Consider the following 27,319-nt stretch of genomic DNA (forward strand, 5'->3'; position numbering starts at 1 on the left):
GAGCTGGTGTGACTGTGACTGAGTGGACGGGGGAACCAATTTGCATATTCATGGACAACGTGTACAAATTTATTTGTAATTAATTTGAATTAATAAGCTATTTCATTGAATGTGTATGTGTCGGTGGTAAGGGAAAGGCTTTTTTTTTTAGTAGCCTTATAATTATGTTCATTGTTTTGTTTAACTTACATTGTAAAATATAGGCTAAATCTATTAGAATTAAATTCAAATACAGGATAACCAGTAATTGTCTACACTGAACCCAACCCCATCCATATCTTTGATTCATCACATAGCTTACTTTTTAGTTATAATCTGATGCACAAGCTTTTCCGTACTTACACTCCCAGCCGCATGAGGCCAGTATTATTATTTACATGAGGTCAAATTTTCCGCTTTCTCATTTTGTCAACTGTCATGGCTTCCATATTACCGTAATACACAAAAATACAAGAGAAATCACAATATAATTGATAATTTCTCCTAAGTGATGTTGTGCTTAAGAAAGTATTTGTTACGCCAATATTGCTACGGTGCATTAAACGATCACCTAAGTCTCGCATGAAAGACACCACACAAGTGTACATATTTAAATTTTTATTACAAATATTGAAATGTAAAAAAATATGCGCGCGCATTTTAGATCCTTTACGGTCAAACATTTGCGGCTGTAATGCGTGCAGTGCGAGTGTGTGCAGCGCCCCTGGCCTCGAATGAAACACACTGGATCATCAGCACAGCAGCAGCTTTTCATTGAGGGAAACAGAGAAAGAAGGGGGCTGTCAGAGACTTCAAGCGGACTGTATTTCAGGAGCGGGGGCCAAAAAACCCAGGCGGGCAAGCGTGTGTGTAGGCAAATTGTGTTTAGCCAGAAATGACGGAGGTTAGCGAGATATTGATGTCGGTTCTGTCTACGATTCGGGTTCCGAGGCCCGGAGATCGTGTTCACAAAGACGAGTGCGCCTTCTCATTCGCAAGCCCGGTGAGTTCTGTAGACTGCACAGTCATCGCGCACTTTTGGGATTTGTTATTTATTTATTTGCATATGGTAGCTGTTTTGCTTTCGTCTTCTTGTGAGCTGTGATATACCGGGATGTTTGCTAACTAGCGCTCATTTAGTGCACAAGTTTGCACTATTTTCCTTCATTATGTCACGCGAGTCATCATTGCACTGTTGACTCTGCACTCTTTGGTCACACCTTGACTAAGCCATTCATTTTCTGTGACTTTAAATTATCCGCTTATATATCACTTTAGCTAGCTGCGAGCTAGTTATAACGCTAACATGAGCTAGTAGCTGTAAAGTTTCTTATCTTGAGAAGCCTGTGTGCATCTGGATCATGCGCGTGAATGTTATTTTGTGGCGTGCGCGTAAAGACAGCCTCACTGAGCGCGTGATGCTAATCAACAGTATTTTGTTATAACAGTTATTTTCAATTGTTTCAGGAGAGTGAGGGAGGCTTGTATGTCTGTATGAACAGCTTTCTCGGCTATGGCAGTAAGTACGTAGACCGACACCACGCCAAAACCGGTCAGAGAGCTTACCTGCACATCACCAGGACCCGGAAAACACCGGTAAGCACAAACACATGACACATCATTCTGTGCATTTATGAATAACAATCATGTATGCTTTTAGTAAATGTCCTCAAATCTTTAAAGTTTCCATTCTCCAAACGGAATTGTAAATAGAAAAGAAAATGTTGATGTCAAACAGGTTTCCTAAACACTCCTACTGTTTTTCATTGGCCAGACAAACAGAGTCCCGCCCCCAAACTCACGCCATTGGTTTAGCCAGTGTTGCCGTTTCAGGCTAGGTGATACAAAAACATTATTGATGTTCAACAGTTGGGTTGGGAAGTAAAACAGGGGTGCTCTGAAAACACCCCCGTTAGCAATTAGTGCTTTCCACCTGATGAAATGAATGCGGCAAAACTGACAGTACAGATCCACTTAGCGCGGTGTTGTGACGCTTCCCCTCATGTGTATGTTGATGGGCGTTCCTCAAGTTTATCGCTATGGGCGTGCGTTTGAGCCAGCGGGGAATGAAAAATGAAAAACAAAGGACCAGCGAGAGACTTCTCTTCGCCAGTTGGTTGGGCTAATCCAAAAGAAGTGAAAACAATGGGGGTGTTCTGAAGGCAGACTGTTACCTATGAAACAGGGGTGCTCTGAAAACACCCCCATTAGCAATTAGTGCTTTCCACCTGATTAAATGAACGTGGCGCGGCAAAACTGATGAAATGAACGCGGCAAAAAATCGACCAATCAGAATTTTGGTCGAGCCAGAACGTATCGACTAATAATCGATTAATCGACTGGGAGATTACAGCCCTAGACACCAGTAGCTTTGCAACAGAGCGGTCATTCTCCCCCACCTTCACCTGAAGTGGATGAATTTTCTGTAGACACAGACCCAGAGCCTTATCAATGCGAGCCGCTGGCTCAAACTGCGTTAACTCCCGCTGCAGACAATGCTAGTGGAGCAGCAGCGCAAGGGAACTGACCTAATCTATGAACAGTCAAATCCTTACACTGAATGCCACTAAAATAGATCAGATATCTGATATACATACAATGTATTTTCATTCAAATTAACTGAATCAATAAGCAGCCCACGACCAATAAGTTTAGACCTAATAGCCTATTATAAACAGATTTCCTCAAATAAAAGACAATATATGCCAGCACTTTATGGCATTGTTGTTCGTTACCGCTGCAACCACTTGCGTGTCAGGGTTTGAAAGCGCGTCTCATGTATGAAAATGATCTGAACACATGACGGGCAGCAATACTATCGCAAGAAAACCCTGGCGTGTACTGAAAACTGCATTATTTAACCGCATTTTCTTCATTACAATGTTAAAGCAAGTGTCAAGTAAGTTTCATTCATAATGATTCTACTTCATGTAGACTACTACATGACAGTTCATACTGGAGTGAAGCCGTTCTCATCATGTGATTGGGGAAAACATTTCTGAGGGCGTGATGAGCTCATGCCAGGGGCGTGGGTAGTGAGCCGTTGGAAGTACCATCATACGTCACGATGTACCACAACGTCCAATAGGAAAATTCAACTGCAGTAGCCACCGTTCAACCTTAAGAGGGCAGCACTTTGGCGGTTATACACCATATTTTATAGAATTAAAACGCTTTATACCCAAATGTCAAAACATTTACTCGAATCAATGAACAGCATTAGTAAAGCCCCAGTATTACAGATCATTAACTAAGAAAAGTTGGTTTATGGTTTAGTTACCCTTTAACAACTGATGCATAGAACCAATGCATTTATTTTTTTTATGTTGTTACACTCACAGATATTTGTCACAATACGTAAGAAAAGATCTGCCGCTACTTCTGTTTCATTGCGGCTTTACGTACACACGTCATTTTCAAATACTTGTAATGTTGTGATTTACCTCCTAGCTGGTAGGTTTGGTATGAGGTTTGGGCTTATAACTCTTAAGTGTAGACTTAAAAATCCCTATGGAAAAATACTTCCGTAAAAGTTTTTAGACTTCTCTGGACTTTTCTGATGTGTCATGTCACTGCTTTTGAACTAAGCAAAAAACGAATTGCACAACCAAGTTTTACAGTGTCTCGTTTCAAGTGCTGTTCTCCTGGCAAATATAGACTAACCTTGTCTGTCTATCAGAAGGAGGATGATCCCAATTCTGGATCAGGTGATCCTCCAAAAAAGAAGCCCACAAGACTGGCCATTGGTAAGCGCCTGGTTTCTTTTGCCCTCCGTCTTTGCTTAATATTTTAGTACATGCTAGTTTTTATTGTTAGTAAGCTTATTTTATGAAACACAAAAGGTTGTAAAGTTTTCATGTTTTTCTTGTAGGAATTGAGGGAGGGTTTGATGTTGATCAGGAGCAATATGAGGAAGAAATCAAAGTGGTTCTGTTCCCAGACCGGCAGGAAGTGACATCGGAGGATCTAGCTTCCATGCCAGATGTTGTTCGAGAGCGGGTGAATATCATTTTACATTATTGTATTTTTTAACATTATTTTTCACTATGTAATAATAACAGACATGTGGATGGCATGTTAAAGGTATAGTTCACCCAAAAATTATTCACCCATCATTTACAAATTTTTTTTTACTCAAGATTTGACCATGATTTACCCTCAAGCCACTCTAGGTGTACATGACATTCTTCTTTCAGACGAATACAATCAGAGTTACATTAAAATATGTCCTGGCTAATCCAAGCATTATAATGGCAGCCCAAAATTTGAAGCCCAAAAAAGTGTATACATCCATTATAAAAGTAATCCACATGCCTCCGGGGGGTTAACAAAGGCCTTCTGAAGCGAATCGATGGGTTTTTGTAAGAAAAATATCCATATTTAACATGTTATAAAGTCAAATATCTAGCTTCCACCGCCTTCTGTATTCAACTTACGGAAAAAGCGTAAAAAGCGTTGATGTCAGATGTGGCATACGTTTTAAACTGCGAGAAGTGTTAAACTTTCTTCGTAAATTGAATACAGAAGGCATTCTGCCGGTAGCTAGATATTTTATTTATAACGTGTTAAATATGGATATTTTTCTTACAAAAACCCATCAATTCGCTTCAGAAGGCCTTTATTAACAGAGCCGTGTGGAGTACTTTTATAATGGATGGATGCACTTTTTTGGTCTTCAAATTTTGGGCTGCAATTCACTGCCGTTATAAAGCTTGGATTAGTCAGGACATTTTTTAATATAAAGATTGTAGATTGTATTCGTCTGAAAGAAGAATGTCATATACACCTAGGGTGGCTTGAGGGTGAGTAAATCATGGGGTAATTTATAATTTTTGGGTGAACTAACCCTTTAACTCTCTTATTAAAGGGTCACTTCAGTGGTTTAGCATTAGGCTTTGTATCAGTAGAAACCCTGTAGTATATTCAAATTATGGTACTTTTCCCCCTGAGATGAGAGAATTATGCATTTTATTTCTGGATAAATTCCTCCGATGATGCAAATATCGTCATTTTGCGTCATCGGAGGATTTTTTGGCCAGAGGCAAAAACTACAGCCACTAGATTGAGCTGTTCCGCACGTTATCAACCCGCCCATAGGGGAGAGATCTCACGCGGCCACATGGACAATTACGAAGTGCGGTGCTGAGTAAAGTGAGTGTTTCAACTTTTCAATGTATTCCTGTGATAGTTTAGCTTCCATATGCGATCTAAAAACGTGCCAGACTGGTGCTTACCTCCGCTCTGCGTGAGGAATGAAATCTGACACTGCTGCGTCTGTGCCGTGTCTTTCGTTCGGCTCACCCACACTTTATTGAAAAGACACGTTCAGTTTTTAATTGTAGTGTTTATTCTCTAACTGAACGAAATGATTGTATTACTATGAAGATCAAAACAACGGTGTACGGAGGGGCCTCGTAGGGCAGCGAACAAGTGCATTCTGGGAGTTGTTGTCTTTCATCCACATGAGACAAATACATTTTCTGGCTTTTCTCAGTCTAGAATGCACCAAATTCAAAAATAATTTCACATTTCTACAGCATAAATGATCCAGTTTAAATACAAAGCTGAATGCTAAATCACTGAAGTTACCCTTTAAGCTGTAATGACAGTCTATAAACTGACTAAGATCTTTTGATTTATGTACCAAATATCATGCTATATAGTCATAATGAAGTGTAAGCTGAATTTTCAAACAGAGCAGACTATCATTCAATGTGTTGGTGTCATTCTCGCTTGCAGGTGTCTCTGTCGATGGCGGGGCTGCAAGCAGCAGACTCTGTGTCACACACTTTGCAGGTGCAGCAGTGGGACGGTGAAGTGCGACAAGAGTCAAAATATGCAGCTGATCTTAAACAACTCGACAATGGGGTCAAAATCCCTCCGAGGTATACACATGTGTGAATGTTGTTGACACATTTGATATGTACTGCTAAGCTCTGAGAATATGATCCCAGAGAAAGTTACAGAAAGTAATTGTTTGCATTTAGATACTCCCATCTTTCTTTTAGTGGTTGGAGGTGTGAGGTCTGTGACCTCCAGGAGAACATCTGGATGAATCTGACAGATGGGAAGGTTTTGTGTGGGCGGAGATATTTTGATGGATCAGGAGGAAATAACCACGCCCTCCTGCATTACCAGCAGACTGGATACCCATTGGCTGTCAAACTCGGCACAATAACACCTGACGGAGCAGGTGAGATTGTCACATAAAACCTACTGGAATCTAACTAAGTCATTTTGGCGTTAAATATTTCACGCCAATAAAGTTAAAGGGAGAGTTCACCCTAAAATGAAAATGAAGGCATAATTTACTCACCCTGGTGTTGTTCTAATGCAGCATGCCTTTCTTTTTTATATGGACCACAAAAGGAGAATTTATGGAAAAAAATGTCAGGTCCTGTTTACGGCAGTGAATAGCGACCAGCTTCAAGCTTTTTAAAAAAACACGTAAAAGTATCACAGAATGATCCTATGCGACACATGACGAATATTCCAATCATTTTTATTTTTGAATGAAGTCTCTTCTGCTCACCAAGGCTGCATTTATTTAATCAAAACTATAGTAAAACTATAATATTGTGAAATATCAATACATTTCAAAATAACTTTCAATGTAATTTATTTCTGTGATGGAAAAGCTGAATTTTCAGCATCATTACTCCAGTCTTCAGTCACATGATCCTTCATAAATCATTCTAAAATACTGATTTGGTGGTAGAAGCAGTTCATATTATCATCAATGTTGAAAACAGTTGTGCTGCTTAATATTTTTCTGAAAACTGTGATAGTTCTTTGAGGAATATAAAGTAAAAAAACAACAACATTTGAAATAGAAAGCTGCAGTATCATCAATGTATTTTGTTGAATAAGTACATATCTGTCAAACTGACCCCGAACTTTTGAATGATTGTGTATATTTGATGACATTGTGTGATGTGTCCGTCTTTGCAGATGTTTATTCATACGACGAAGATGATATGGTATTAGATTCTAAGCTTCCAGAACACCTTTCTCACTTTGGAATCGATATGATGACTATGGAAAAGGTATAGTCATTCCAAAAATCTCTGCAAAATGGGCTTTCATCCTTAAAGTGCTTAAGAAGCTGTTCACTAAAGCTTCTGTTAAAGTGTGTCCCTCCCTCTTATGTTAGACGGAAAGAACCATGACCGAGCTGGAGATCGCTGTCAACCAGCGTGTGGGAGAGTGGGAGGTGATTCAGGAGTCAGGTACCACTCTGAGGCCCTTGTGGGGCCCGGGGCTCACCGGTATGAAGAACCTGGGAAACAGCTGCTACCTCAACTCTGTCATGCAAGTGCTCTTCACCATCCCAGACTTCCAGACCAAGTTAGTGTCTCTCAGAGTGTTTGTGATTTGAGTGTTTTTGCCATGTTTGTCATATACACTACCGTTCAATACTTTTATTCACCAAGGGTACAGTACATTTGTCAAAAGTGTCAGTAAAGACATTTATAATGTTACAAACGGTTTCTATTTCATATAAATACTGTTCTTTTGAGCGATTTATTCATCAAAAAAATCCTGGGAAAAAAAAACGTTTCAAAGATATTAAGCCAAACTGTTTTCAACATTGAGTACCAAATCATCATATTAGAATGATTTCTGAAGGATCATGTGACACTGAAGACTGGAGTAATGATGCTGAAAATTTAACTTTACCACCACACAAATACATTACATTTTAAAATATATTATAATACAAAATATTCACAATATTATTTTTAATTAAATAAATGCAGCTTTTATTTTAAAAAACGTAAAAAAATCTTACAGAACCCAAAGTTTTGAATGGTAGTGTGTGTTTATTAGACAAGGATGTTTTATATATTTTTATGTTCACGTTTACTATTGCTGAAATATCTCTAAATGCGTCTTTCGTTCCTCTCACTCTTTGTTTTTCAGATACGTTTCCAACATTGACAAGGTCTTTTCTGAGGCGCCCAGTGACCCTACCCAGGACTTTAAGACTCAAGTGTGAGTGCCTGACCCACAAACTCTCAAATGCACATGTACTTAAAACATGGGTGTGTGTTTAGTAATCGTTCACCCCAAAATCTTACTCTCTTCAGTAGCTTTCAAATAGGGATGAAACGATTACCGATTATAAAACGATTATAAAATTTAGTGACGGTTAGTAATATCGTATAAAATTTAATTATCATTAAAACCGCGTGTGATTATCACGATTGTGAAAACTCGCGCTAAATTCTGTCCAATCCGTCAGTCTGGCGCAGCGCACCGCTGTTTTTTTGAATAAATGGCAGAAGACAGTGACAGCGCTGGGAGATTTTTCAGACTTCTAAAAGGACAAAATCTGAGGCGTTGTCATATTTTGGCTTTTACAAAAGTCCTGAGGGAAACTTAATCGAAGATGGTCACCCTGTCTGCAGAACATGGCAGAAGAAAGTCGCTGTAATAGGGGGAACACTTAAAAACTACGAACACAAGGCAAGTGGACTTTGACCTCAATACCAAAACTACGTCTGGGAAATAATAACGTGAAGCGAACGAACAAATTCAGTCAAGACTAGGGTGACATTTAAGGGATAATAATCAGGGCTTGACATTAACAACCACCATTTGCGGGTGTAACGTTATTTCGGCTGCACCCTAGCCACTCTGGCGGTTGAACTTATTATAGTCTTCTCAAAAGCCATCTGTTATAATCGCGTTGCGCATTATAACCACTTACACGTGTTTCTATTATGAATGCAATGTCTCATAACTGAAATCTGCTCTTAAAACAGAGATAAACGTACGATGTACCCAAGAGATTCACTCATCATACAGTGGATGACTGTTTCTGTTCTATTTCAGCAGCGAAAATGGTTTAAAAAACACAGCAGAACCACAGCACATCTGATATGACTGGCATAACACAGGCGAATTTAGGGACTGTCTCTAAAGTGACATACAACATTGGTAACGTTATACACGTTTCAAACTTCAATAGTATTTGAAGAGAATGACAGTCATAAAACTGACTGTAAAGTGATCATTTAGGTGTCAGGTATGATGCACATATTTTGATATTTAATAAAATAAACTGTCAAATCATATGGAAATATGGATATGCATTATTTCACTAGGATACTGTTTGGGCTCTTACACAAAATAGTATGCTAGCTAGTAGAGCCCTGCGCGGGACTGTTTTCTTCATCCCGCTCCCGCCCGCACCCGCCGAATTTCTGACCATTACCGCCCGCTCCCGCAACGTATGTGTTACACTCCCGCCCGCTCCCGCAATATGTATGTCCACTCCCGCCTGCACCCGCAAAACTCTGAGAATTTATTCCCGCACAATAATAGAGATGCATTGATTTTGTGTCTTCTCCCGTCCCGCAGAAAAAAAAACCCACGTATTTGTATTGATATTATTAAAGAGATTCATGGGGTTGTTTGTTTCGTTTCCCTGGCCTGCATGTAAAAAGACAAATACATTCAAATATAATTTCGTTTTTATCAAAAACTTTGCACATAAAAATAGACTGCTTTGCAAAACAGAAAAACAGATTGAGAAACAAAAAACAGATCCCAATTCGTCGGTCAGTTCCGACGTACGTCGAACGTGACCGACTGAAAGGAAACCTGAGAAAACATGCTTCAACAGAACGTAATGTGAACACAAAATAGCAAACGGACATTTAGAAACAATTCCACTCACTAAACTTCAATGTATTGTTAGTCAAAAACACCAAACAGTCAACTTGACCTGCAGGGAGTGCTGAGCGTTTTTGGTGAGGTATGATCAAGTAGCTATGTATTTGCCAGCTGTGCAATATGTGGATACATATAACGTTATACCGCATGATTTTGCCTACCAAAACAATTGAGAAACTTCTCCAAATGTCAGACTTTCCTTGCTTAGCTTTTGTGCTGTAAATACCTCGTTTGAGGTTCTTTTCTACATCATCTATTGACATCTTCTCCATCATGTCGTTAGGCAACCTCCCTATCCCGCCGATTCCCGCAGTGTTTTTTTTAGCCGCCCATTCCCGCCCGCAGCAAAATTCAAACCGCCCGCTCCCGCGAGATTTACGTTGGGTCCTGCGGGACCCGGCGGGACTCAATCCCAATGCAGCCCTCTACTAGCTAGATTTAAATGCAACACTGATGAGAATATTGCTTGAGAATATATTTACAGAGATAATATTAGAGATTATATTTACGACAAATTATTATTTATGCGTTATGCGTTGCTATTGACGACGGCCATTATAAGGAAGGCAATCCCACAGAATTGAATCTAGTTGTTCCAAACCTGTATGAATTTCTTTCTTCTGCTGAACACAAAAGAAGATGGAGTGAAGAATATGGGTAACCAAAAGTTTCTGGTCCCCATTGACTTCCATATTATGGAAAAAAAATATTACTATGGAAGTCAATGGGGCCCATGAACTGTTTGGTTACAAACATTCTTCAAAATATCTTATTTTGTGTTCCGCAGAAAGAAAGAAAAAATTGAAGGTGAGTAAATGACAGATTTTTCATTTTTGGATTTACTATCCCTTTAAAACCATACTTCCAGCAGAGGTCACTATACATCAGTTCTCTCTGCTTGAACGTCTGCTTTTTCAAAAAGCATTATAACAATTGTATGAAGTAAACAAAAATGTTTTTTCTTTCTTCCTTTTCTCTCTTTAATATCAGAGCAAAGCTTGGCTATGGCCTTCTGTCAGGAGAGTACTCTAAGCCGGCCCCGGACCCCGGAGATGACCCCAGTGCCTCCACCGAACCCAGGGTACATGTGCACACAAACACACACACAACTCATAGCAGTTCTAATTAACTAGGTTTTATTCATGAAATATGAGCAGAATTTGTGTAAATCATTCATAAATTGATTCTAATAGAATGTGACTATTTATGTAAGAAAATACACAAATTAATTCTGTTTATGTTCAGTTGTTGAGATGAGAAGCCATTCATAAATATTTTGTTTGCACAGGGTGACCAAGTTGGCATAGCACCTCGCATGTTCAAAGCTCTGGTTGGGCGAGGCCATCCTGAGTTCTCGACCAATAGGCAGCAGGATGCACAGGAGTTTCTTCTTCACTTCATAAATATGGTGGAGGTAATGATGATGACTTTCTCTTGCTGTCTTTGTTTTTCTCTACTTCTGCATTCACTCATTTCAGCTTTTCTTTATGTTGGCCAGAGGAACTGTCGGTCTGGCATGAATCCCTCAGAAGCTTTCCGCTTCCTGGTGGAAGAGAAGATAGTATGCCAGCAGTCACAAAAAGCCAAGTATACCCAACGAGTGGATTATATTGTCCAGCTGCCCGTTCCCATGGACCAGGCAACTAATATGGGTTAGATACTCATTGGAATGTAGTTTACATTGAGAACTTGCTGGAAAAACTGGATAAAAAAATAATAGTATGCTTATGTGTATCCATTCCGTGTTATCGTTCCTCTCATTTATCATCTTCTCTTCCTGTTTGTCAGAGGAGCTACAAGAAGCAGAGCGTCACCGTGATGAGGCAGAGTCATCTGGAGCCCCTCCCCCCGCTGTGACACGTGCTCAAATCCCATTTGCTGCCTGTTTGGCTGCTCTCAGCGAACCAGAGACACTCACAGATTTCTGGAGCTCTGCAGTGCAGGCCAAAACCACTGCCACAAAGTAATAGTAAAATTCATTTACTTTTCAGTCAGTCTTTGGGTTTCTTCTGTGTGTTTATGTTTTTTTGTGTTTTAGGACCACTCGCTTTGCTTCATTTCCTGACCATCTTGTTATCCAAATCAAGAAATTTACTTTTGGCCTGGATTGGGTTCCTAAAAAACTAGGTGAGTCATCCATCCATTAGGGCTGTCGATTTAATGCGTTAATTAGATTAGTTACGGTTAAAAAATAACGCATTCAAATTATTACTGCATTTAACGCACTTGCCCTGCCCCAGACCTACTTAGATCATCTTACATATCATACAGTTGATTGATGAAGAATATGAAGAAGGGCAACAACTCACTGTGATGAAGCCTATAGAATGCTATTAGAATGTCCCTAAAATTCAAGATACAAGGCACAAATGCCCCCGTTTGAGTTTTTACACTGGGCATGTTTGTTGTGGTCCGCGTCAGAGCACGATTGTTCCCGCCGGTGCTATGTGCGAATACACTGCAGGCTCACTCTCGCTCTTGTTCAAGGTAAATCATCAACACTATAATGTGTTTTATTGAACTAAATACACCGTCATCTGATAAAATGCATGCGCAGGTTACTTTTCTTGCCCACCCGAGTCCGTGTTGCTTTCGCAATTCACACAAATCGTGGCACAGTTCGAGCACGAGTTGCACAACCAAACTCAGACCACCTCCTTCAGGCAGTCTCGAATTCGGTACCCCTGAGCTCCGCTCACCCGGGTCTGCATGACAGCTTTCACATTACAAATTTATCATGTGAACTGTGCCCTATTTCGAACTAAACTGTCAGTCTGAAACCGCCCTCACATTTACATCATGATATATAAACAATATCACACGAGTTCTGATTTTCTACCCAGAATAGCATAAGTGCAAATGCGATACTGATCTTATAAAATAGTTGATTAAAATAATTACGTTAATTTGGTTGTTTTAGACAACATTGTGTTATTTTGAGCCTGTTTTGCAAGAGACAAAGCAGAACTGTTAATCTCCGATTCTGAGCAATACACAGTGGCATTTAATTTCTGAATCCACGTTTTCAACTAAATTGGGTGAACCATAAAGAGAACCATTTACTTCACCCCTGAATCAGTGACTCAATTAGAAATTTAACAAAAACAAACATTAAAGGTATAGTTCACCCAAACGATTTCTTTCTGAAGCTGCTCTTTGTAATGTATATTTGATATATTTGGCTATGTTTGATAACATGTTCACTCTTTACAAATAATTATATAAATTTAAATAATTCAGTCAATTGGTTGACTGTCATAGTCTGAAGACTAATGTACTCTTGTGATTATTTTATTAGATGTGAGCATTGACGTTCCTGACACGCTGGATCTGAGCGCACTCCGTGCCATGGGACAGCAGCCAGGGGAGGAGCTTCTGCCAGAGGTGGCTCCGCCTCCTCTCATGACCCCCGATGTGGAGGTTAAAGGTATCCTGGGTTCCCACGGCAACGAGGAGGACGACTCTCTCTACTCCCCACTGCTGTGTCAGTCTGTCTTTTCTCCTCTTTCCGACTGCATCTGTCATCACTTGAGCCTGTCTTTCATTCTTTCTTTCTTTTTCCTTTGCTTTCTTTTTGTCTTCTTTTGTTCATTACATTCATTGCTTTAGTTCAATATAAACTTTTTCCTTATGTGGTGCTCTCTATACTTGATATATTATACAGCCTCAAATATAATTTATCTTGGATTTAAGCATTGCTTAAGCTTTTTAAATTTAATTTTGATAGCATTCAGTCAGTGTAAATATTCCTTGCATCAAAAGCTGTCTGTAGACCTCTTTCTCACACTCTCTCTTTCTGTCTCTCAGCTCCGGTGTTGGATGACTCCACAGTGTCTCAGCTGTGTGAGATGGGTTTTCCTCTGGAGGCTTGCCGGAAGGCTGTGTACTACACGGGCAACACTGGTATCGACGCTGCTATGAACTGGGTGATGGGGCACATGGACGACCCTGGTAAATACATTCATCAATGAGTGTCAGCTGTGAAGAGGATTTAAAGCAGTATGCAGATTTAGAGTAATTCTCTCTGTGTGAAATGTGTTTTTTTTTCTGCAGATTTCTCCGCACCTTTAGTGTTGCCTGGCTCTAGTTCCGCTCCTGGCACCACACCCACGGAGAGTCTACCTGAGGAACACCTAGCAACCATCGTTTCTATGGGCTTCAGTCGAGACCAGGCCACTCGCGCTCTCAGAGCTACGGTGAGAGGCGTCATCTGTCTTGCTGAACCAGAGCAATACAAAAATATATTGATGCATAGATCTGAATTTTCAATGTTTTATAGATAAATCTACTTATAGCTGCTTTGTATGTAAGCTGTTTCCTCAAATATGGTACGCTTTGGTGTCCCATTACTTTTTTGGAGAATTATTAGATATGTTTAAAAAAAAAAAAAGATTCTGTATAGTAGAGCTGCGCGATTCTTTGTTAAAAAATTGCGAGCTCGATTTAAACACGCACACAATCTCCTTTCTAAATGACAACGATTACGCATGTTTCACATCGCAAGCGTCAGCAGCGCGTGTTTTGCCGCTGCCTGTGTTAATGAATGAGAGTCGGCCGTCATGCTTGTGTTGTGAATGCACACATTCATTGATTTGGCAGTGACAAAACACGTGCTGCTCGTGCTCTGCTGATGCTTGCGATGTGAAAACGATGTTTTATAGTAATAAAGTCATTGTTCAGTTAGAGAACAGACACCTAAAAACTGAACGTGTCTGCTCAATACAGCGTGAGCCGGACAAGAGTCACAGCACAAACTAGCAGCAGGAGTCAGATCTCATTTATCACGAGAGCGAAGAGCTGACAGACAAGATGATCGCGGAAGATTTGGTTTCAAAGTGAAATGTAAAACGCCTATTTTAGTGAGTTTGTCATTGTACTGTTTTATTGTTGTGTTTTTCATTAAGAATAATGGGCTAATGAACCCACAATTCAAGCAACCCGCCCCCGAATTGGCGCTAATTCTGAACCGAAAGTAAAATGAGCACGGCCGCAAGGGCAAATGGACAAACTGCTCAACAGAGCACTACTCTCTGCTGTCTCAGACGACGACATCTTTGTCCTGTGTCGGGTCACCGGGTGCTTCTCTATATGCTCCACAAGGGACAGAATAATTAAAAATTAAAATAATGCTAAAATTTACACAGTGCACCTTTTAAAGGGATAGTTCACCCAAAAATGAAAATTCTGTCATCATTTACTCACCCTCAAGTTGTTCCAAACCTGTATGAGTTTCTTTGTTCTGCTGAACACAAGATATTCTGAAGTATGTTTGTAACCAAGCAGAGAGAGCAACCATTGACTACCATAGTAGGGAAAAAATACTATGGTAGTCAATGGTTGCTCTCTCTGCTTGGTTACAAACATTCTTCAAGATATCTTATTTTGTGTTCAGCAGAATAAAGAAGCTCATACACGTTTGGAACAACATGAGGGTGAGTAAATGACAGAATTTTCATTTTAAAGGGTTAGTTCACCCAAAAATGAAAATTTTGTCAGTAATTACTCACCCTCATGTTGTTCCAACCATGTAAGACCTTCGTTCATCTTCGGAACATAATTTAGTATATTTTTGATGAAATCTGAGAGCTGTCTCACTCCTCCATAGGCTTTCAGAGAGAATGAAACTTGATGGCCCAGAATAGTAAGTAAAAACGTCATTTAAGGAGTCCAAATGACTATAGTTGCTCTGTATCAAGTCTATCGTGCGACGAAAATACTTTTTGAGCGGAAAAACAACAAAAATAACGACTTTATCACACTATTATTGTTGTTCAATTTGAGCCTCTGACGAGAGTTTGCGGGAGTGCCACGACGCATGCGCGAGAACTGAGATTACGGCGTTCTTCTTCTACTACTACTTGTTACTGGCTGCTCACTCTTTCGGAGTAGGGTTAATCTCAGTTCTCGCGCATGCGTCGTGGCACTCCCGCAAACTCTCGTCAGAGGCTCAAATTGAACAACAATAATAGTGTGATAAAGTCGTTATTTTTGTTGTTTTTCCGCTCAAAAAGTATTTTCGTCGCATGATAGACTTAATACAGAGCAACTGTAGTCATTTGGACTCCTTAAATGACGTTTTTACTTACTATTCTGGGCCATCAAGTTTCATTCCCTCTGAAAGCCTATGGAGGAGTGAGACAGCTCTCAGATTTCATCAAAAATATACTAAATTATGTTCCGAAGATGAACGAAGGTCTTACATGGTTGGAACAACATGAGGGTGAGTAATTACTGACAGAATTTTCATTTTTGGGTGAACTAACCCTTTAAGGCCATGTCCACATGAAGCCAGAACTTCCCCTATCCGATCTTTTTTTTTTCCTCGTTTCAAGTAATATCTGCGTACACACGAAGCATGAAAACGGCTCAAAACGATGTAATATACATGCCAGGCCAGTATGTGGCACTGTAATTCTGCCACAGAAATGCACTAAAAACAGAGAAGAAGAGTTGTGGCTAGAAGTGGTACGGCAACAGTCGGAGGTGAGGTAAAATCTCACAATAAAATAACAATAAATAAATTTGCTACTTACCAGATGTGTTTTATTAACGCATACACCTACCCCAACCCTAAACATACCCTTACAATAATGCAAATACAGTAATTAAACAACGCAGTATTGATGTGCGCATGCCCAGTGCCCGTAGTTGTATTCCTTCAAGTCTTCCCCGCGCAGGACGTGGTGTGATGACATCACCGTTTCACAAAATATACGGATTGGCTGTATACACGAAACCGCAAGGGTGTCGTTTTCAGATTTATCCACTTTAGGACCCGGTTTCAAAAAATAGCGGTTTCAGTCTCCCAAAACGCCGGATCCGTGTGGACGAAACGCCAATACGATAAAAAATGTATACGTATACAGTGATACGCGTCTCCGTGTGGACGGGCCCTAAGGTGAACTATCCCTTTAAGAGATTAAAGCTTGAGACCTGCGCAGGATGTTTTTTTCAGTCCCGCTCCTGCAGGATTCTGTTTCGCTCCCGCAAAAATATACGTTACCTTCTCCCGCCTGCAACATTCATGTTTTGCCCACCCACAAAAGCCTGCATAAAAGTATAAATAAATTTTATCTGTACGTCCATGAAACCGTTTCAAGAAATGTAACATAAAAGCAAGCGCATGCATGGTTTGGCGTGGCAGCAAAGTGCGCTCCTTTAATAACTCCTAAAAAGCTGACATTTCAGTTCATTACGATCTCACATAGCTCCGTGCACAATGAATCTTTCACAAGGCCATCAAATCTAGTCCTGCGCCGCACTCTATTGTGTTGGGTCCCGTCTAATTCAAGCACTATTTTGTCAATTTCTGTATTTGTAGAATAATGTTCTAGAGCGTGCTGTGGACTGGATCTTCTCTCATCTGGATGATTTGGAGTCCATGGATGTGTCTGAGGGTGGACGCTCAGAGGGAGGAAGTGAAGCCAGCCGGGAACCTCCTCCAGGACCACGTGTGCGTGACGGACCAGGAAGTAAGTGTGTTTGTGTGTCATTTTATACTTTTTTTATTTTATTATTAAATACGATGCCCTTTTCTAATGATTCAATTCTTTCCCATTCTTTTGTCCTGAAGAGTATGAGCTTTTTGCGTTCATCAGTCACATGGGAACGAGCACAATGTGTGGTCATTATGTCTGCCACATCAAGAAGGACCAACAGTGAGTGAAGTTCTGTCTCCATCAGCAGACTCCACTTTTACAGCAATATCATCTTCTCAGTATTCATTTTCTTCTCAGTAATATTATATTCAGTTTCTGTCTTTTTTTTTCTTCTTTCAGATGGGTAATCTTTAACGATCAGAAAGTTTGTGCCTCTGAGAAACCACCTAAGGACCTGGGCTACCTGTACTTTTACAGGAGAGTGGTGGAATAGAGTAAACCAGAATAGTATCTTTCCCTCTCTTTCACCCAGACACACACACACACACACACCCTCACACACTTCTCTATCTGATCTACTGGAAAAGTAGGCCCAGACACCTGCTTCTGAACTGATGCGCCATTTAATAAGTCAAAGCACTTCTCCATCGAATTTATTCACTACCGAGAGAAAGCAGACATAATAAAAATGGAAGGAAAAAAAAAAGAGATGTAGGATGTGCGGATTAGAGTGTTCTTACTCTAAACGCCCATGTGTTGTACAACGCCTTACCACACACAAACACACTAGTCTCCTTCGTGCCTCCCCCTGATTGGATTGTGGCTATTGTGACATCATCGCTTCTAGAGCTAAGCTCCACCTTCCTTCCCTTTGTGTTCCAGAATGTTTCTGCAAAATGTTTAATGACAAGTAAATATCACTAAATCAAAAAAACAAAAAACAGCTAAATATTATATATTGGAATTTTAAATTTAAAACAAATGAATGCGAAAGGTATTGTGCGGTTTCACTTTTTTCCTTATGGTTTGTTCTCCTTTTTTGGGGGAGGAAAGAATTAATTTTGTTCTTTTTGCTTTAAAATAAAAAAAATGTGTCTCTTTGCTTCTTCTGACTCTTGTGTATTGTGATTGTGGGTGCGTGTATAAAGGAACTTTCTGCCAAATGCGGTCAGCAGTAATGATCATTTTCCAGGAAGGAACAAACTGAAAGTGCATAGGTTGCTGATACATGTAAAAGCAACTAATTAAATGTAAAAATTAGCACATCTGGTTAACTATGGAAAGTAAAAGCATTTTTTGTGTTAATGCTTTCATTACAAAGCCAAAGCTCTTTGTATCTTGTGAATCTACCTACATATCGTATCACATTTAGAGATTATCTGACCTGAAACGTCAATGTGCATATGCTATTTAGGCTTGTTTGTTTAACTTAGGTGTAAAATACAAGCATCTATAAATGTTTTATTTATATGTAATACGTTATTGTGACTCTAGTAATAAGCTTAATTCTCAAATCTAGCAAGGATTTCCCACTATGAAGTGCATGTGAGAGGCGTTTTCTGCCCTACATTGGTTGTTGCTCTCCAAAAAAAAAAAAAAAAAACCTTTTTCTTCCGCTCTCCGCCTCATTCTTTTGAGTTTCTAGTGCATGTTCAGGTTTTTTGTATCGGCTGGTTTCTCACACACGCTGGTTTTTGCCTGTTGGACTAAAGGCGCAGAACTTCTTACAAATTTTTGTCAACAAAACATAAAACAGCATTCAAACGTGAGTATAAACAGCAGAGCTTTCCACTATGAAATTTATTACAAAATTTGTCTGGCAAACGCAAAGAAAAAACAGAGATAAAGATAAATCTGTCTTAAATTTCTAGCTGGTACGGATATGGTGTTTAACAACTAAAAGGATTTTATTTAACACTCGATCATAAAGCTCATTTACAATTTTTGCATCTTCTGTTTTTTCTATACATTTTTCTTAGTAACCTATCTTTTCAGTAGCCTAATTTGAATGCTTTTTAAATATATCGTCATATAAATATAAGGACCGACTTACACGAATAATGAATGTAATATAAAAATATATTTAAAAAAAAAATCAAACGTATCCTATATAATTGTTTATTTTAAGAATTGAAAATTAAACGAAATAAACGATTACAAGATTTGCAGGAAAGTTTGTCAGATGGCCATAACCTGTAATAACAAAAATCTGTAGGCTAATAATAACAGCAGATTAAAATAGAAATGCTCATTTGCACCACAAACACTCTACGAGAAGTGTATATTGTATGTTACTTTATATTAGAGATAGGCTACATTATAAAGTTTTAAAGAAAAAAAGGTTCATTAGATAACATGAACTAAAAATGAACTTCATTTATGAAGCATTTATTCATCTTTGTTGATGTTAATTTCGACATTTACTAATGCATTATTCAAATCTTGTTAACATTAGTTAATGCACTGAACTAACATGAACAAACCATGAACAGCTGTATTTTTTATTATCTAACGTTAACAAAGATTAACTAATGCTGAGCAGATGTGTTGTTCATGGTTAGTTCATGTTAACTAATGCAACTATTGTAAAAAGATAAACATTTGTCTTCTTTTTGGGGGGGGGCTTTATATGTCTACCAATGCTTATAGTAACAATTTGGAGGCATCATATATTTTGTTGAAATAACTTGTTTAGCTAATATGAGTGTCTTGGATATTTATCTCAAATGATTCAAATGTAATTTTAATCAGTTGAAATTAGGACTATCATTTACTGAGAAAGAAATGAGATCGAGAGGGAATGAAACAAAATGAAAAAAAGCAGTTGCACTTGTGGCTCACAGCCACATATGTTGTTTTCCTGTTTGCTCTTTTTTTCTTGTAAAAGCATGGGCCTCTTTTCATATACAAACATCTATCAGATTGATTTTTTGAAAGATGCATTTAAAAAGAAACTTTTATTTTCATTCATATATATTTCATTTTCATATATGTAGCATTTTTGTTTTTTAGAAAAAGCAACAGAATGCCAACTTGCAAGGTCCTCTTTTTTCTCCTTCTTGGTGAGCATAAAGACTTTTTTCTACCAACCTTTTATTCATTTAAAGCAGTCTATAATTACTCTGCCTGCCCAGATTTGCTTTCTTTAACCCCCCTTACTCTCAACCTTCTCTCCGTTAGCACTATCGTGTGGGAAATGTGATGTGTTATATCGCCAAGTCGGGGGTGAAGCTGCCATGAAGTGTGAAGTAGCTCAGGACAGTGATGTAGAATGGAAATTCAACAATGTTCTCGTCATTCACATTAATGGCAAACGTGGAACTAAACGGATGGGTATCTCAATTTCTTTACCTTTTGATACAAAAATTATTGATTATTAAGTATTGTGTGTAGTCACACAATAATTGATGTTATTTTTAAAGGTGATTCCCCAATTAAGGATAAAATAAGTGTAAGTGGAGGAACGTTGAAGGTTCCCAGACTGGAGCAAAAAGACTCAGGGGTTTATTTCTGCAGTCAGTCAGAGAAACGATACACTTTGTATGTTGTGTCAGGTGAGAAACGACAGCAGTTGTCTTTTTTATGCATTTATTTATTTATAGAATTATTGCATTTTTCATATTTGCTCCCTTTTTCTCTCTCTCAGTTTTTGCTAAACCAGCACTGCTATCGGCGTCTAGTGAAGCAACGCTGCACTGCGAAATTACAGGAAACCCAGACGCTGATGTAAAGTGGCTGGGACCCTCTAATGGGGAAATAAATGATAAAAAACAAGTCATTCAACTGAAATCTGTAACTTCAAAGGAGGACGGCCAGTGGACATGTGTGGTCAATGATGGCTCGAGGTTCAGTTTAACATTGACTGTTGTTGGTTGGTGTCCCTCAGTAGTTCTTACTCAACATAAAAGTGTTTTTATTATTATAATGTCACATTTCATGCTATAAATGACATTCGTCTGGGTCTCCAACAGATCTCCTGACCCCCGCTGTTGAAGTTTCTGAAGGGGGCAAAATAGTGCTGCCCTGTTCTCTTTCTAAGGTTGTATCTCAACGTGTTGTGGGTGGGAAATGGACGGCTGACCACCTCTCTACAGACTTTTTCCCAACCCTGACAAACTCAGCCAGCAAAGGCTTACACTGGAATGGCGGGAATGCATCGAAAGTCACATTTGCTAGTGGGCAACTCGGCAACAGCTTTAATGTCACGTTGATAAAAGTGAATACCATACACTGATCTTGGTTTGAATGAACTATACATAAAATTTTCATGTACTTAAAAAAAAAAGGCTCCAAAGTTGTTATTTTTTTACAATGATGCCATTGAAGAACTATATCTAAAGAGCCGTTAGCAAAGAAAAGTTTCCATTGATGTTTAAGGAACCATAGATGCCAATAAAGCAGAATTATTTTTAATATGTGTTTGACAATCATTTCCTCTCTTATTCTTTCAGGCGCAGCGTAAAGATGAAGGGAACTTTGTGTGTACAGTGAAGTTCGAGGGTGGATTAGAGCTAACTGCAAAGACGTATTTGACTGTTGTGCCAAAACCATCAGGTAAAACAAATCTACATTTCACAGCTTTACAAAATCAGTCTGGTAGGGATGCACTTTATATATCAGAAACATATCAGTTATTGGCGGTCGATGTTCGAGATCAGTCCATAATTAATATATGTTGGAATTGGACATTTCATTGTGTATTCTCATTTCCCATATTTTTACATTTAGACTATTGTTTTAAATATACATTTTAAGTGAGCGTTAGATGACAGCAAACATAATTGAATCAAATATAATTTTTCATATACTGTACATTAGAGGGGATACCTAAATTCTAGTTACATTTAAAATGATTTTAAGTGCTTTATTTTTTATTTAGTTAGACAAAGTAGTAACAAAAGTAACATGATCAGCTTATTGGTATCAGCCAGAATTTTAATATCGCTGCATTCCTACAGGGATGAGTATAATTACACAATAGAAATGATGCCCTTTATCATGTGCATTAAGCAAAATCCCAGATCAACAGCTCAGTCTTAGTTTGTAATGATGAACAGATGGACAGAAAAGCTCTAAAGGGAAAGGGGCAAAACCTGCAGGTGGGGGAACATGGACCATGGACGTGTTTGGCTTACAGCTGTGGATCTGGATTGCAGTCTCTTCTGCGGTTCTGCTTGGACTTACCATTCTGACTGTTCTCGTCCTGCTAAGGAACAAGCGAATGAAGGTGAGAGAAAGAAAGAAAGCCAGCAAGCAAGTAAGAAAGGAAGTGGCTCATTTAATGTTTTTTTCCTTTATCTAAAAGAGAATGAAAAGGCTGAGATCCATGCGGCAGCCTCTTACAGCCAAAGACTACTGCAAATGCAAGAGGTACCTCCTACTTTACTACACAGTGATACTTGTATTACTCACAGGCGTACTGAAAGTGTGTGTGGCCTTTATATTGCTTTAAAGGGATAGTTTATGTATTTAAAAATGCATTTATGTGCTGCCTTTTCGTTATATATTCTGCTAATTTAATTTGACATTGTTATTTTTAATTGATCAGTGTTGGTTGATATTGCTTATTTTACTTTTTCTTCTCATTTCCCTAGTTACATTTAGATCACCATTGCCTTTTTCATACTGCTCATAAGAGATTGAACAACTCATAAATCTCATTTCAAGAGATTTATTTAAATATTTTATCATTTAAATCCATGCATCCCTATTGTTTAGACAAAATGGATAAATCTAGGGATTATATTCAGTGTTGGGGAAAGTTACTTTTAACCCTCTGTTGCTCTTCGGTCATTTCTGATGGGAAAATCTTCTGTTTTGACATTTTAAAAATCACTGCTTCATCGGAATGATATGAAACTTGGTGACTTTTCTAGCATTAGGTATGTAAACACACAAAAAAAATTGGGTTCATGATTCGAGCATGCTAATTGGTCGTAAAAAAAAGTAGCGTTCATTGTCTTCGGTCATAAATGACCGACCATAGGAAATGAATGGGAAATCGGCAAAAACACAAAAATTCTATGAATATTTGTGTGTACAATCTACAAATCGGCCACGATGCTGAAAAAAAAGTACACAGCAGTAAAGGGGTGACACTCTAAAACATCAAGAGTGTGATTTTGACACATCCACTCACACACACGCACACTTTACACACACACACACCTATGAAAAACTGAACCGCTTCATCAGAATCATATGAAACTTGGTGACTTTTCTAGCATTAGGTATGTAAACACACAAATTGAGGGCATGATTCGAGCATGCTAAGTGGTCGTGCAAAAATACTCCCACTTGTGCTCTTCGGTCAAAAATGACCACCATAGGAAATTAATGGAAAAATCTGCAAAAACACAAATTCACAGAAAAAAAATCTATATTTCTAACAACAACAAAAAAGAGTCTTTGAGATTTTTTTAATATATATTCAAATCCATCAAAAAAAATAATTTAAAAAAATAATTAAATGTGTTCAAAACAGAACTAGGGAATTCTCAAGCCTCTCCATAGAGACCTCTAGTGATTACACCCAAGGCCTAGTCTCTATTTTAACCTGAAATACTGCAATAATTAAAAAAAAAAAGTATATATAATTTTCAATGGCAAAAATAGACCATAATTATTGCATAAATATGAAAAAATACCATCAAATCATCTCAAAATACAAAATTAAAAAGTAAAAATATTATTGAAGAAAAATAAATTGCATTGGTTTTACTGGGATGGAGGAAGTTTAATTTTTAGGTGTCCGGTCACTTATGACCGGGAAGACAACCAATGCAACCCCTAAACGAAGAGCACCAGAGGGTTAAAAGCAATGCTTTACAATATTGTATTACTCGCTAAAAAAACTAACTAATTACGTTACTTAGTTACTTTTTATAGAAAGCAATGTGTAGTTACATTTGCGTTACTTTTTCTCACCTGGGCTGGGCTTGCTTGTTTTTTGAAAAAAATTTTTTTATAACAAAGTAATTAGTTACTTTTCTAGTCACTTGAATAAGAAAAAAAGGACTCTGATTATGTAGACTTGTAATGCATTACCCCTAACACTGGTTATATTTGGGTCATTGACAAATAAAGCTTCAAAAAAGGTGTTTTGTTTTAAAATATTATTTCAAAACTGATGTAATGCAGTCATGAACAAGTGTTTTGTGTCATGAACAAGTGTTTAAATTCATTTTTTCATTCAGTTTTTACGGCATGCGGTACAACAAAATAGTTGAATGTATATACTAGTTTTACCACCTGACATGGAATGTGTACCAACCTACCCATACTTGAAATTAGCAGTTTATACCAGTATTTGAGATCAATCTACAAACCTTTTTACCCTGCCGTAAGGATCAGTTGGGGTCCTCTGGAGGATGCATTATCATGTTTACAGTTATTACCTTGTCAATTCAAAATAAAAGAGCCATGTCTGCAGTTGTGCTACCCTGACATTCAAATGGCTGGACAAAAGTTTTTACATTATCGCAACAGCTTTTCAAACCTAAAATGATGCCATAGTCTTTAGTTTTTTTTAATAGTTTTCGTAGCCTTTTCATTTGTTCGGACAGTTGCACAACCTGACATTTTAGGGGGTTAAGATAAAACATAAAATAATATGTAATATTTAAATATACTAAAAATGAATTAAAATTAAATAGGTTTTATAGAAAAAAGTACCACAAAACCAGTCATAAGTCGCACGGGTATATTTGTGGCAATAGCCAACAATACATTGCATGGGTCAAAATTATCGATTCTTTTTATCTTTATTTATCATTAGGATATTTAGTAAATATTTCTTGTGTAATATGCATTGCGAAGGACTTCATTTGGACAACTTTATAGGTGATTTTCTCAATATTTCTCAATATTCAGCTTTCAGATTATGTATAAATCTCAATTTCAAAAAAATTGACCCTTATGACTGGTTTTGTGGTCCAGGGTCACATATGTCGTGAATTTATCAAATTATTTTAAAAAGAAATAAAGCACTTGGACACAAAAATATGTACGCCATGTCACCATTTACATAGTTCCTTATTCATAGTTAATAACAGAGGCGGACAGTAGTGAAGTATTTTTACAAGCATATGTAGGCCTACTTTATCAGTGTTCTTCTTTGGAAAACTTTAACTTCACAACATTCCAAAACATAATATTGTACTTTTTACTGCACTATGTTTCATACTGAATATAATTTCATACTAAATTACATAAAAAATATAGTACTTTCTTTCTAATTCAAAGTTTTACTTGAGTACAAGTAAGAAATTACTATATTTGTATTGTAATTAAGTATTAAAGGCTAAAAAAAACTTTTATGAAACGTAGTGCAGTAAAAAGTATGACATTGTGCTTTAGAATGTAGTGAAGTAAAAGTTTTCCAAAGAAAAACACTGATAAAGTACATATACTTGAAAAATGTTGCTACTTGAGTAGAAATTAAAAATACTTCACTACTGTCCCATCAGCATAAATGAACTATACAGTGTTAAAGCAATAAGACTACAGTATTACAGATGTCTTACAGCATTTGCTTGTTTTTAGAGCTGAGAGAGAGGTGGAGTTGGGACAGCGAGAGAAACCACTTCTAGCGCCCAGACAGCAGCGCAACCCGCGTACACGTGCAGCAGGCCATGACTATACGATCGAGAAGAGCAAAGCTCAAGACTACCGAGCATAAAAAAATCATGCCACGCTGGGCCTGTGCTTTTAAATATGCTTCTTGCTTAATGATGCCAACAAATGAAAAATGCACTTTTTGCTGCAGATGAATGAATATGCGATGGTTAATGTACGCTTAAATCAAATCATGTATATTTTGCTGAGTATATAATATAAATGTTTCCATAACTGTACTTTTTGAATGACAAGATTGTTGATTCTGAAGTTTTTCTTTGAAAAATAAAATGTTAATATTCTTCTGACATGCTTGTGTGTGTGTGTGTGTGTGTGTGTGTGTGTGTGTGTGTGTGTGTGTGTGTGCTATAGCTTTAATGAGCAGAAATAAACTGGTGCAGCTGGAATTGTTTTAGTTCACAGGTGCCCATATATGCACAGCTGTTCGCAGATGTCAATACAAACAGAAAATCACTCATATGTTTCTTATTTATGTAATTATATACAGCAGTTAATACATTATACTTTCATATGAAGAACGTTCATCTGATTTTGAGTACAAAAGTGAGTCTGTGTTTTGGTGATAACATAAAAAATCCACTGTATAAAAGAATAAGTGATGGACAATCGATTAATCGTGATTAATCGCATCCAAAATAAAAGTTTGCATTTACATAATATATGTGTGTGTACTGTGTATAATTATTATGTATATATAAATACACACTCATTCATGTATATATTAAAGAAATATTTGCATCTATATCACTGTATATTTATTTATTTTATCTTATATATAAATATTTCATATATAAATATAACATATTTTTCACAAATATATACATACAGTGGTTAAAGTGGGATTTGGCAGGTGGGGGAACCCTCAAATTATGTGTAGGTGCAACAGGGAAAATGACTCACCGTGGGGCAACATATTGAGTATCGTGGTATAGCAATACTTTTTGGGATAAGTATCACAACACTTATTTACTTGATATTTTAATGGTTTTATTTTGGTCCATCTGCATCTACACTGATATGATGACGATACTATGTTAAAATTGCTGAGCACCACAATATGGAACACAACCTTGTTTTAATAATGTAAATTCAAACATAAAAATGGGAAGTCCAAAACTAATTCAAATGTAACACACCAAAATATATAGCTGAAGACGCAACTACAACAGAAATAATTCACAACCTAGATAGAACTATTGTAGAGTAAATGTCAAAATGCAGAATCAAAAGTTTCGCTGTATCATAAAACATAAGAAACAACAACAAGAAAACAACAATGTATGATGGTCCAGATATTGTGGCTATTCTCACATCCAGTCAAAATAGCTCCCATATTGACTGGTACTGTGATTTGATTTGTCCTTTTAGCTCCACTGCAACCAGGCATGGATTAAGAACACATAGGGCCCTGGGGCTATAACAAACCCAAAGGCCCCAATTGTAGCCATAGTAGCCGATCTTACTGCCACAACATTTTCTACCACAGAAATATTTCTTTAAAAAACTAAATCATCAAAGCACAGAGATACAATGAGTATATACTGTCTGAATATTCAATTTTAATATTAAGTAGGCCTATATATAAATATTCCAGACTGCAACACATTGACTCCAGATATGAGGTCAAATCAAACAACTTTTGA

At 37.8% G+C, this 27,319-nt stretch overlaps 2 protein-coding genes across 8 annotated transcripts; both read left to right on the forward strand.

Annotated features, from left to right (window-relative positions):
• Positions 1 to 650: 650 nt before the first annotated feature.
• usp5 (ubiquitin specific peptidase 5 (isopeptidase T)) lies at positions 651 to 18,140 on the forward strand. 6 transcript variants are annotated; one of them, XM_079836993.1, is made up of 20 exons: positions 651 to 982; positions 1,447 to 1,575; positions 3,659 to 3,725; positions 3,851 to 3,978; positions 5,719 to 5,864; positions 5,988 to 6,172; positions 6,931 to 7,025; positions 7,133 to 7,326; positions 7,903 to 7,974; positions 10,651 to 10,741; positions 10,949 to 11,074; positions 11,159 to 11,312; positions 11,449 to 11,623; positions 11,699 to 11,787; positions 12,959 to 13,087; positions 13,468 to 13,611; positions 13,714 to 13,856; positions 16,982 to 17,132; positions 17,234 to 17,318; positions 17,439 to 18,140. In XM_079836993.1, the coding sequence occupies exons 1-20, from the start codon at positions 875 to 877 to the stop codon at positions 17,530 to 17,532; spliced, it is 2,505 nt and encodes an 834-aa protein (XP_079693119.1). In that variant the 5' UTR covers positions 651 to 874; the 3' UTR covers positions 17,533 to 18,140. The 6 variants fall into 6 exon arrangements, with proteins under 6 accessions (XP_079693119.1, XP_079693118.1, XP_079693116.1 ...); XM_079836992.1 differs by having other exon boundaries at positions 665 to 982; positions 5,967 to 6,172; XM_079836990.1 differs by having other exon boundaries at positions 676 to 982; positions 12,959 to 13,144.
• A 516-nt stretch (positions 18,141 to 18,656) lies between these two features.
• Positions 18,657 to 26,417, forward strand: LOC307138585 (contactin-2-like). Of its 2 annotated transcripts, none has more exons than XM_079836995.1 (10): positions 18,657 to 18,804; positions 20,052 to 20,101; positions 20,220 to 20,372; positions 20,462 to 20,593; positions 20,686 to 20,910; positions 21,011 to 21,255; positions 21,491 to 21,593; positions 22,097 to 22,266; positions 22,345 to 22,409; positions 25,584 to 26,417. In XM_079836995.1, the coding sequence occupies exons 2-10, from the start codon at positions 20,065 to 20,067 to the stop codon at positions 25,717 to 25,719; spliced, it is 1,266 nt and encodes a 421-aa protein (XP_079693121.1). In that variant the 5' UTR covers positions 18,657 to 18,804; positions 20,052 to 20,064; the 3' UTR covers positions 25,720 to 26,417. The 2 variants fall into 2 exon arrangements, with proteins under 2 accessions (XP_079693121.1, XP_079693122.1); XM_079836996.1 differs by having other exon boundaries at positions 22,139 to 22,266; positions 25,584 to 26,331.
• Positions 26,418 to 27,319: the final 902 nt, after the last annotated feature.

The sequence above is a fragment of the Gobio gobio genome, assembly GCF_949357685.1.
Source record: "Gobio gobio genome assembly, chromosome: 15".
NCBI lineage: Eukaryota > Metazoa > Chordata > Actinopteri > Cypriniformes > Gobionidae > Gobio > Gobio gobio.

Coding starts and splice junctions, on each gene's coding strand:
- usp5 (XM_079836989.1), top strand. CDS start 875: ATGACGGAGGTTAGCGAGATATTGATGTCGGTTCTGTCTACGATTCGG. Junction 6,173..6,930: donor AATAACACCTGACGGAGCAG/GTGAGATTGTCA, acceptor CCGTCTTTGCAG/ATGTTTATTCATACGACGAA. Junction 7,975..10,650: donor CAGGACTTTAAGACTCAAGT/GTGAGTGCCTGA, acceptor CTTTAATATCAG/AGCAAAGCTTGGCTATGGCC.
- LOC307138585 (XM_079836995.1), top strand. CDS start 20,065: ATGCCAACTTGCAAGGTCCTCTTTTTTCTCCTTCTTG. Junction 20,102..20,219: donor CCTCTTTTTTCTCCTTCTTG/GTGAGCATAAAG, acceptor TCTCTCCGTTAG/CACTATCGTGTGGGAAATGT. Junction 21,594..22,096: donor TGTTGTGCCAAAACCATCAG/GTAAAACAAATC, acceptor AATGATGAACAG/ATGGACAGAAAAGCTCTAAA.